General features: G+C 44.0%; 1 protein-coding gene across 2 annotated transcripts in view; it reads right to left on the bottom strand.

Moving 5' to 3' along the window:
* Positions 1-7,703: 7,703 nt before the first annotated feature.
* TMEM150C (transmembrane protein 150C) overlaps positions 7,704-11,752 on the bottom strand; it is a 78,249-nt gene continuing 74,200 nt past the window's right edge. For both annotated transcript variants that reach the window (XM_043572358.1, XM_043572359.1), the window contains exon 8: positions 7,704-9,945. In XM_043572358.1, the coding sequence (XP_043428293.1) occupies positions 9,737-9,945 (209 nt within the window). In that variant the 3' untranslated portion in view covers positions 7,704-9,736. The remainder of the gene's footprint in view (positions 9,946-11,752) is intronic.

Here is an 11,752-nt window from a genome sequence, read left to right as displayed (position 1 = left end):
CACCGAACAGGCTGCTATGGACTGAACTGGGTTTCTCATGCCCCCCACCTCCACCCCTCTCAAATTTGTGTGTTGAGAAGCCCTAACCTCCAATGTGACTATTTGGAGATAGGCCTTTTAGGGGGTAATTTAAGATAAGCGAAGTTATAAGGGTGGGGCCCAAATCGAATGGGACTGATGTCTTTAAAAGAGGAAGAAGAGATACCAGGGAGCTCTCACCAAAAATCAAATCAGCTAGAACTTTGATCCTGGACTTCTCAGCCTGCAGAAGTGTGAGATAACAAATTTCTGTTGTTTAAAACACCCTGTTTGTGGTTTTTTGTTATAGCAGCTCAACCTAACACACACAGTTCAAAACCACAATTCCTAGTGAATAAGGTCCATTTCTCTCCTGGTACTCTTTTCTAATTTTTTTTTTTTTAATGTTTATTTATTTTTGAGAGAGACAGAGACAGAGTGAGAATGGGTTGGGGGCAGAGAGAGAGGGAGACACAGAATCTGAAGCAGGCTCCAGGCTCCGAGTTGTCAGCACAGAGCCCAAAGCGGAGCTTGAAGTCACAAACTGTGAGATCATGACCTGAGCTGAAATGGGACATTTAACCGACTGAGCCACCCTGTAGCCCCTCCTGGTACTCTTTTCTGTGTTAGAAATACAGACTGTTACTTTTGAGGCCACCACTGAGCTGGGGGCCTGGAATGGGACCAGGGTAAGTTAAAACACCACAAAGCTATTTTTACTGAGATTCAGCTAGCTTTTTTTTTTTTCTTAATTTATTTATGTATTTTGAGAGAGCGAGAGAGCACACACAAGTGGGGAAGGAGCAGAGAGAGGGGGAGAGAGAGAATCTCAAGCAGGCTCTGTACCACTGGCTCAGAGCCCAATGTGGGGCTCAAACTCCCGAACCACAAGATCATTACCTGAGCCGAAGTTGGATGTTCAACCAATTGAGCCACCCAGGTGCCCCCAGCTAGCTTTTCTTGATTAAGCATGCCCCTGGTTCCTGCGAGCTTTTACTTAGTTTGCAGAATTCTGAAAGCGTTGATTTTGGTGGTTTTTGCCAGTGTATATACTGGTGTTTTGGAGGGCAGGACTTTGGTGTTCCTTAATCCTCTATTTTCACCGCTGTCCTCCCACATGTTCTTTTCACGTTGACTTTGACACTCCTCCCACCAAGAGGTGGGGGTTTGTCTCCTGCTGCCTTGAGTCTGGGTGGGGGCTTAGGACTGCTCCGACCAAAAGAGGACACCTGAGGTGATGCTTTGTGACTTTCCAGTCGGGGTTATAAAAAGGCTACAGCTCCCATATCCCTTTCTGAGGAGCCAGGGTTGGAACACTTGCTCTGGGGAAGCCAGGTACCACGCTGTGAGGGAGCCCAAGTTCACTCACCTGGAGAGACCAGGTCAACAGGAACCAGGGCCCCAAGCTGACGGCCAGACTCAGTCTTCAGACAGGAATAAATTAGCCTTCAGACACTTCCAGCCTCCAGCCCTCAAGTCTTCCAGCTGAGACCCAGACATCATGGAGCAGAAATGAGCTGTCCCCGCTGTGCCCTGTCTGAATTTCTGACCCACAGCATCTGTGAGCATAATAAATAGTTATTTTATGCTGTTGCATTTTCTGGTAATTTGTTCAGCAATCAACAGTAACTGGAACAGTCGCCAAGTGAATTAAATGGTACCAGGCAGTGGACAGCCTTTTTCATCCCTTTCAGTGTAGCTGGGCTGTGAAGAGGCTGTGCTCAAGTTGCGGTTAGGAGCATCGAGATGATCTCATTAGTCACCCTTCCCTCCCTCCACACAGTGGCATCTCTTGTTCTAGATTTTACAAGTGTCGCCATCTTCCCAATCATCCGGGACTGGAACTGCAGAGTGTCTGATTTTTCCTTTCCCTTCCCCCTTCTGACAAAGGCAACAAGTGATGCCCATTGTCTTTTTGCTAGTGCCTTACAAATGTGTTCCTTCCATCCCGTTCCTAACAGAATTATAGACAGGATACAAAAGTCCCCTGTATTTAGAGACCACTGTCTCCTCCCAGGGCAATGCAATACGTGAACTGCCCGGTCTCTCTCTCTGAAATATTGCTAGCCCATCAATCGACTGTCCCTGTGTTCAGTCCAAGCCCTTTTCCTCCAGCTCCTCTTAAGTCTCCCTGGCTGCAAATCTAAATTTGGCTTACAGAAATTGAGTGGTGTTAGATAGTATTCTAATTGTGACTGTTAAATAAATCCCTCTGTTCTGCTTTCTATGGAAATATTCATTCAACAACTTACAGCTTTTTCTTTGTCCTGACTCAAACGGCATTTGGAGAGTTTTTGATGAGTTCAATTCAAAAATCTGGGTAGAGCCTACAGGGTCAGCTCAGCGTCTTGTCTTAAAAACACGAAATACATGCAGTTTTCATCAGGCACGAACCAAGCTAGCCCCACTGTTTTTTTGTGAAGCTGCACGAGAGGAAGTCCAGTACTCACACAGAGTTGTGTAAGGATTATTTCAGGCCCTCTTAAGAACGTGGGTATTTAACATGTGCTAGTTACTACAGACATTATAAGAAATAACCCTTTTTATAATCTAGAACTTCCTCCTTACGACACAGAAAGCTGTTTGCTATAAGAAGCCAGGGAATAATTGCATCCTCTGAAATCTGACCACATTACCATTGTCTCCTAAATGCCTTGTTGAGCAGCCCATATTTAAGAGATTAAATCTTTAAAAAAGAGAGCGAGAAAAGGAAAAGAGGAGGGCAGCTACTGTCATTCATTTATTTTGCAAGTATTTATTAAGCACTTAACTCTGTGCCAGGCACTATTTTAGTTACTAGGTGTGTGACAGACTCGGGTCCCGGGGCTCTCTAAAGCAGCAGAAATTGACAAGAGGCCAAAAGGGAATTCCAGGCAAGGCTTGTATTAGGGCTCATGCATGAGGGAAACGGCACAAAGGGAAAGTGTCCTTCAGGCTGACTCTCAGAACAAAGGCCGGGGAAAGTTTTCCAGGGGACTGAGGTGAGAAAGGGGTAACATCAAAACATGTTGGGGTGGGGAGGTATAGGAGGTTGGGTGGGCAGGCACAGTGGACAGAACATGTTTCTACATGCGGCTTATGTCTCATTAGCATGTTAGATCTGGGCATGATATTTAGTATTACAATGAGGGAGAAAGTAGATAAAAGTTCAGTACTGGGGTCCATCTTGGCACAGACTGGTTTGGTCCGGTCTGGGTTTGTTTTTTTGTTTTTTGGGTTTTTTTTCCTAATTTTTTTTTAAATTTACTTACTTTTGAGAGAGAGAGAGCACACTCGAGAGAGAGCTTGAGTGGGGGAGGGGCAGAAAGAGCCAGAGACACAGAATTGGAAGCAGGCTCCAGGCTCTGAGCCATCAGCACAGAGCCTGATGCAGGGCTTGAACCCACGAACTGTGAGATCATGACCTGAGCCGAAGTCAGATGCTCAACAGACTGAGCCACCCAGGCACCCCTAGTTTGGTCCAGTCTTGACGAGTCTCCATAGTGAGCATTCCTGCAAGATATTACTGATCAAGGGGCATAGAGTTTTAGCTATTCTAGAGGATGTACTACTCAAGGGGCATCGCTATGCAGGAATGCTGGATTTTGGTGGTTAGGGTTGAGGGGATCTGAGTCCAGGCCCTGCTCTACCTCAGGTACATGACAGGTAAAAATCTGTGCCCTCAAAACAAACACACACAATCCCTGCCCTCATGGAGCTTACATTTTAGGGGTAGAGAAAATGACATAATAAAGTAAGTAAAATGTGTTAAACAGTGTTATGCATGTTAGAATTTTAACTAACCCAGGACCATGTTTAGAAAATGCTAGCAAGCAAAATAAAGCTGGAAAGAGTAGTAGTAGTGCTGGTTTGGGCTTGAGTTTTAGAGGTCAGGTAGGCCTCAGTGAGAGGATAACATTGGAGGAGGTGAAGAGGGTGAGAGATTTCATCGAGTGCAAAAGTCCTGAGGTCAGAGCATGCCTGGCTGTTGGAGAAACATAAGAAGGTTGAGGGACTGGAACAGAGGGAATGAAAGGTGGAAAGGTAGGTCTTACTGGCCCTTGCAGGGCATTTTAATGATTGGGGTTTTTAGTCTAAGCACAAGAGAAGCCATTGGGAGGTTGTAAGCAAGGGAGTGATGATCTCACTTAGCTTTTAAGAAGACCATTTTGTGGTGTTGAGGACAGCCTGAAGGGGACAAATGATGGAAGCAGACAGACCAGTTTTTGTGGGCTATTATAAGAGCCCACGAGAGATGGGAGGTTCCTGGACCACAGGGTAGCAGTGCATGGATTCTAGAATAATGTGAAGATTGAGCAGACTGGATTTGCTGACAGACGTGGGGTCTGAGAGAATGAAGAGCTACTTTAAGATTACCTATTTAAGGTTTCACTCTGAGCAACTAAAAGATGTGCTGTCCTTAACTTAGATGGGAAGATCCTGGGAGGAATGAGGTTAAGGGGATAAGATCAGGGCTTATTAAACTCTAGATGATAAGTGGAGATGTCACACAGGTAGGTGAATATACAGGAGAGAAGTCTAGGCTGGCGAAGTTGGGAGAGGTCAGCATCTGGCGATATTTAAAACAAGAAGACTGGATGAAGTCACCAGCACAATGAACGTAGAAAGGAAGGGAAGAGTTCCAAGGACTGGGGCGTGGGACACTCCAGTGTGAGGGTGTCAGGGAGAAGGCCCGGCAAAGGAGGTGGTGGTGTGGACAGTGAAGCGGGAGGCAAATTAAGAGGCAACGATTTCTGGAAGCCAAGTGAAGAACATGTTTTAAGCAGAGAAGGGAGGTAGGGATTGATCAAATTGTGAAGTATTGCTTATGGGTCTAGATAAGGTAGTAAAAGAACTAATCATCGTATGTAACATCACAAGATCTCTGGAGAACTTGAGTAAAGCAGTTCCATGAAGTGATAGAAGCAAGCTCCAATGATTGGAGTGGGTTCAAGAGAGAACTGGGACAGAGGGCCTAGAGACAACAAATAGGGACTTTTTTTTTTTAAGTAATCTCTATGCCCAAAGTGGGGCTCAAACTCATGACCCTGAGATCAAGAGTTGCGTGGTCTACCAACTGAGCCAGCCAGGCTCCCCGGGACTTTTTTTTTTTTTTTTAAGTTTTATTATTTAAGTAATCTCTACACCCAACATGGGGCTTAAACTCATGACCCCGAAATTAAGAGTAGCACGCTCCACCGACCAAGCCAGCCAGGCGCCCTGGGGACTTTTTTATCTTTAAAGATAGGAGAAATAAAAGCATATTTTATGCTGATGAAAAGATCTTTGCTTTTCCAGTGAGAGACCTAGCCTTCTCACCCATACTCCCTTCTTTGGACTTCATATTTGGATATTTGCTATTTCTTGGAAGAGTATAATTGGAATCTGAACTGATATGAAGCTGAGGATTGTGAAATCCAACTTATTTCATATGCAGAATTCTTCTCTCCTCCCAACTCTTGATTCCCATTGTTCGGGAGAAACACAACGTAGATGGGGTCAAGACTGTCCTTAGGTTCAGTGGAATTGCTTTTCTCTCATTTATTATTTGGATGGTTCTTCATATTTGTAATTTGGTGCTCTATGTCAACTCCATAGATAGCGCCTTTCCCCTATTTCTGTATGATGATGGTTCTTTACTGATTCTTTGTTACTCCTGCTTCAAGGGAATGACAATGACCAAAGAAGTCTTAAAAACGTAAGGTGAACCCTGTGGCAGTCACTGGGCTGTTCACAGAAATTCCACCCATCTGGACACATGGGAGAGCGACTCTCAGATACGACTGTGCAGTTTGCCCTAACCAATGAAATGTAAGCTAAGTGATGTCACTTGGTAGCAGAATCTTAAGAACCAGGGAGCAGTCTGCCACATTTTCTTGGTTGCTGGCAATTGTGGAAGCACATGTTGAGATACAGCCCCTATCAGCCAGGGTCTGAGTCCTAGCCATGGGCTCCCTTGCTAACCCCGGAAACACATCTAGTAGGAGAAATGAACCTTCGTTTTATTCGTTTTATTTTGGGACAGCAAAACCCAACCTATCCGGACTGACACAACGTCTAAGCAAAAATAAACGTTGGTGTTCCACTCTCCATTACAACCAACAGACTACAAAATCCAGGATATGAAAGTTTTACTTTCCCATCCCAGCAGCAAAGAAAACCCAGGAAATAACACAGGTGGTAAAACTTCATCTCGCTGTCAGTTCTCCATTAAATAAAAAACAACTGAACCTTTAAAACGTTAACATTGTTTCAAAAATATTTCTCTCCTGGGGGGCCTGGGTGGCTCAGTCATTGGACTCTTGGTTTCGGCTCAGGTCATGATCTCATGATTCATGAGATCGAGCCCTGAGTTGGGCTCTGGGCTGACAGCATGGAGCTTGCTTGGGATTCTCTCTCTCCCACTCGCTCTACCCCTTTCCTGCTCATGCTCTCTCTCAAATCAATAAAAAAAAATTTAGGAGAGAACTTTTCTTCAAGAGACCTAGTCAGACTACCAAAACGAAGTTCAGTGTATTTCAAAGTTTGTTCTCCAGGCGATCTGTGTTAGATACTCCAGGGGTGCTCATTCCAAATGCAGATTCCCTGGTCTTGGCCTCCAAGAGGAGTCCTGTGGTTCTTAATTCCTAGAAGGTTCTGTAATCTTGATCTGTATTTACATGTGTGGTATAACACAAAAATATATTTGGTGTTTGTCCTAGGTTCCTGCCCTAGAGCTGCTAAAACTTGAAATCTCCTGATAGCAGTGACTTTTGTTTCATAAGGAGCCTGAGTTTATGCCAATGAGGTCACTTATCGTGGGGCCCCCAAACAGCTCTACAATAAGGGTTGAGCTGGTCACCAGAAAGACCAAGTGATTAGACCTCCTGACCGGCCTCTAGAAGCAGATGGAAGGAGGGTGTTGGAAACTGAGCTCTATAAACTCTTTTTCAAATTTTTAAAAATGTTTATTTTTGAGAGAGAGAGCGTGAACAGGGGAGGGGCAGAGAGAGAGGGGGAGACACAGAATCCAAAGCAGGCTCCAGGCTCCCAGCTGTCCACACAGAGCCCAACGCGGGGCTCCAACCCAGGAACCACAAAATCATTGTCTCAGCTGAAGTCGGACGCTCAACCAACTGAGCCACCCAGGCACCCGAGCTCTATAAACTCTTGAACAGGGAGATTTAGAGGGCTTCCGGGTCAGTGAACACATTCTAATGCTGGGAAGATAGCAGGCCCCGCATCCCTCCCCTTACCCTATTTGTCTCTTTCATTTGGTTGTTCTTGGGTTATAGCCTCTACAATAAGCAGGCAGATAGATGTAGCGTTTTCTGGAGTTCTGGGAGCCATTCTAGCAAATTATCCAACTTAAAAGAGAAGGGAGTAGCGGGAACCCCCCTAATTTTACAGTTAAGTTGGACAGAAGTGTGGGTAGCCTGGGACCTAATACTTGTGATTGGCATCTGAAGTGAGTGAGGGCAGTCTTGTGGAACGGAGCCCTTAAACCTGAAGGGTCTAACAATAACCCTGGGTTGTGTCAGAATTGAACTGAACTGTAGGACATCCAGTTGATGTCTAAAGAATCAGAGAATTGATTTTTGGTGTTGGAAAACACCTTAGAAATAGGCTACCAACGTAACACTGAAGTATATTTTCAACAGACTGTCTGATGGAGTTTACACATGCTTCGACATTACAGAAGAAATGCTGGTGTACGAGACAAATCATACTTCTGCATAAAAGAATTTTATTTAGTGGTCAGATCCCGATGAATAATGCCAGTCACTGCTTGATTCTGCTAAAATGTGCTATTAGATATACTCTTAAGAAAATGTACAGTGCATCACCAAAAGCTGTTTAATTTGGATTGTGTAGAGTGAAAGAAAACTTCAGAAATCTTTGTTTTCTGGTAAAATCTTTGAGATACAAAAATGAAAAAAACAAACCCAAAAGCAGTATTCCAAAATAATAAATGTCACCTTGGACTATTTACAGTAAGATGCCTTTTTCCCAGGAGGATGCTCTCTGCTTGATTCTTTTCCTCACGTGTTACCCGTCTCTTGTAGGTATTCTCACCCCCGCCTGCCCCTTCTCGAGGATTTCTTCCACTCCTGTCTCGCTTGAAGCAGCCATCTGTTCTTTCATCTTTGAATCTTTCTCGGATACTCCTTTTTCCCATGCTTGAATGACCAGTAATTCTACCGAACAGACGTTTGCTGAGCACCTATATGTGCTAGGCACAGGGCTAGGAGGCAGAGAGACATTACAGAGATGCAAAGTCATGGACCCCTTCCTCAAGAATCTGAGTTCGGGTTGAATTAAAAAACAGTTTTGTTTTGTGTTGTTTTTTTTTCACATTATATTCCACGAGATTCCAGCCCCCGGTGAAGTAAATGTGGGGACTTCTTGAAACAAAGCGCACTCACACAGGGTCCGCCAACTTGGCCCATTCCAAGACACTTTGAACTAAGAATTCTGCTCTTTATGAAGCCCAGGCCTACGGTCTGTGTTCTAAACTCTTAGCAGGTAGAAAGCAGGTGTGCTGGGCAGTAGAGCATCAGCTATGCCAGTCTGTTTGGGGGGGGAAGGGTAATCTTTTAATTGGTTTCTACAAATTCCAAGTATGAAAAAGCCCTTAACTCCCCCACCCCCCACCAAAACACTAAATCGTAGCTATAGATACATATTAAGCTCTTCCTTGATCTTGACTTGTAACAAGTGTTCTAAGACTCTTTTTATAATGTCCAGCAGGAGCTCTTTTTATTACCTCCACAAATATTTCTTTGTGCTTTTCTGTGAACATTTTCTTAGCTTCAAACATAAAAGCAGCGAAGTAAGCCTGCAGGTGACCTTTTTTTTTTCCTTTCATCATGGTTAACCTGAAACAAGTTCAGCTCTTGCATTTGGCCTACATCTTCTCTGTCCACGAGGCCTTGAGAGACCCATGGTAGTTACTTAAAGAAAAAAAGAAGGCAAACCATGAAATATAAAACAAAAGCTGTGCCTAGCATACTATGGAAGCAAAAACAAAACCATGCCCTCGCTGCCTCCATCTTGTTCCGTGCCTGGCAGACCGTGTCCCTACAAATATTCACATTTGGAAATATTTCTCAGTCACAATAAAGTCCAAATCGTGGTAGTGGGCTTGCAGCCTATTCCTTTCATTGACTCTGCACAGCCAACCACGGAACGATGATGAAGGGAGTTTTCGTGGGGAAGTTCTTGACCCCATGCCATTCAACAGGTTACACGGGGTCACGTCTCTGTACAGTTTCCATCCAATTAGATGATACTCAATCTATTCAAGCGCCGGATGCAGAACTTCCTCATGAGCTGGTTCCAAGCCCTTTGGATCTGAAGGCAACTTTGGGAGTTGGCATTATTCCCATGTTACATTTGGCCTGCCCTACCCTGTGGTAGGGGGAACACAATGCCTGAAATGTGTGAAGAGAATGAGAAGAGCAGGGAGAACTGGGAGACAGAGGGAAAAGAGAAGTGATCATGCACAAGCTTCTTGCTCTGTCGTGCATATATTTTCAGTGTAACAGCGTGTATTTCGACACATAAGGGCTTGTGCTTTTTCGTTAAAGAAACAACTTGCCCTGAAAAGCTCATTTGGCAAATGTGGCCAAGAACGTGTGTGTGTGTGTGTGTGTGTGTGTAAAATGTGTTATGAGGCTCTGTACCAAGTCCTGCGGGTGTATCTTGCTGGCCCCTCCCTCCACCACACCCACCTCGCTGGCAAGGAAAAACTGGTGGGTTACACCTGGTCGGTTTGATATTCAGAGGCTTCGGACAGGCTTTCTGAGAAGCTCAGGAAATTCTCCTGGTATTCGGAACAAACAATCTCATAGCGGTAATGCCGGAACTCTACAGCAAAGGTGCCAAAATAAGACAGGAAGCACATGACCAGACCCCACTGGACCCTGGCTGCATACATGTGGATGCCTTGGGCCATGAGGATGAAATCTGGGGAGGAGCAGTCAAGGAAAGTACCCCCATAAGCCACATTCAAACCGGGCTCTTTTCTGGACAAGGACAGGTTACAAGAAAAGTCTTACTCTCCGCCCCCTCATCAGCAAAACTTAGCTTGACAGCTTCCTGAACACAACACTTGCATGAATAATACGAAATAACATTGCTGAGCTCTTCGTTTGTGCCAGACGTGCTTCTAGGTGCTTTCACAGAAAATCTAAATCCTCACAACAATCCTATTGTTATCAGTTCATTTAAAAATAGGGGAATTGGGGCGCCTGGGTGGCTCAGTCGGTTAGGCGTCCGACTTCGGCTCAGGTCATGATCTCATGGTCCGTGAGTCGAGCCCCACATCGGGCTCTGTGCTGACAGCTCGGAGCCTGGAGCCTGTTTCAGATTCTGTGTCTCCCTCTTTTTCTGCCCCTCCCCCCTCATGCTCTGTCTCTCTCTGTCTCAAAAATAAATAAACATTAAAAAAAAATTTTTAAAAATAGGGAAACTGAGGCCAAATGGTTAAGTAACTTGCCTGAGGTCACAAAGATGTTCACTGGGACAGCTGGGATTCGAATACAAGGGCTCTGGCTGCCAGGCCAGATTTCAACTCTACAGCTACCTTCTAAACTGTGAGATTACCAAGAGGATTAAAATTCCAAAGAAATTAGTTGGCCAGAAAAATAAACTTCTCGTTTTAAAAAAAATCACTGCAAATGACTATGGCTTTATAGTCATCATTTTATCTGCAGAAATAATTTTGAACATATCAAATCACCAATTACCTACATATAAGCTTTACCTCTGCAGTGCTACTAATGTGTAAGTGGCTCCTTTTCCTCTTCTGTCTCGTTTTCACTATTAAAACAAACAAAGGAGACTCCTATGCCTGAATATATATTGAGTGTACACACACACACACACACACACACACAGCATACATGAGGTTGGAGCTAGGAAGGAAAATGTTTCAAAGCATGTTTCAGCGAAAAGCCAAGAGGCCAAAGACTAAATACATTTTTAAAGAAAAATCAGAAATGCTCCCTTAGAATTAGTGCTATCTCCAGACTTAAAATCTTGGGAAATTTTCAGAGAGCAAAAGAATATGGTGAAACTACTTCAGCCAAACTTTGCTCTCCTGATGAGGCCTGGATCCATTCACCTGGGAACCTAGACAGGGTTCCAAATGTTCAGAAACAACATGGAGCAGAATTGTTTGGTATAAGCTGAAAACTCAAAATAACTTAAAGTCTGTACATTCTCTTCCCACTGAGGGCTGAAAGTACTGGCAAAGCAATATTATTACTTAATGAGGAAAGGATAGATCTTCAAATCTCACCCTGGCAGAATTCTGCCCTTTTTACTCATAAAATATTTCATCACGTGCCTAGCAGTCAGCAAGATTTCTGGCTTGATTTTCTAGCCCTTAAATGTTCTCTAATGTGCTGAAGAACTTGAAAACAAACAATTAAATGTTTGGCAGTTAGTGAGGGAAGAAGAAATAAAGATCCCCAATACTCCAGTAACTACAGGATGTCTCTGAACAATAAATATTTTCATATTTTAAAGCCACTTTCCCTAAGGCAAGAAGGTTTGGGGTTGAGTTCAAGAACTGTGCCTGAGTTTAAGTCGAGATCACTGCATACAGAGTGTGATCTTGGATAAATTAATCTCTGTTCTTACTATCATACTTGTTAAATGAGGATTAAAAGGGTTGATACATTTAATGTATTAATGTGCTTAGAAAAATGCCTAGCACATTATAAGTGCCCAATAATGTTAGCTATTACTTGACCGAAGATGTGTAATT

This window comes from Prionailurus bengalensis, chromosome B1 (genome assembly GCF_016509475.1).
Source record: "Prionailurus bengalensis isolate Pbe53 chromosome B1, Fcat_Pben_1.1_paternal_pri, whole genome shotgun sequence".
Classification (NCBI taxonomy): Eukaryota; Metazoa; Chordata; class Mammalia; order Carnivora; family Felidae; genus Prionailurus; species Prionailurus bengalensis.
The sequence above is the reverse complement of the archived record's forward strand: the minus strand, read 5'-3'. Positions and strand labels throughout refer to the sequence as shown.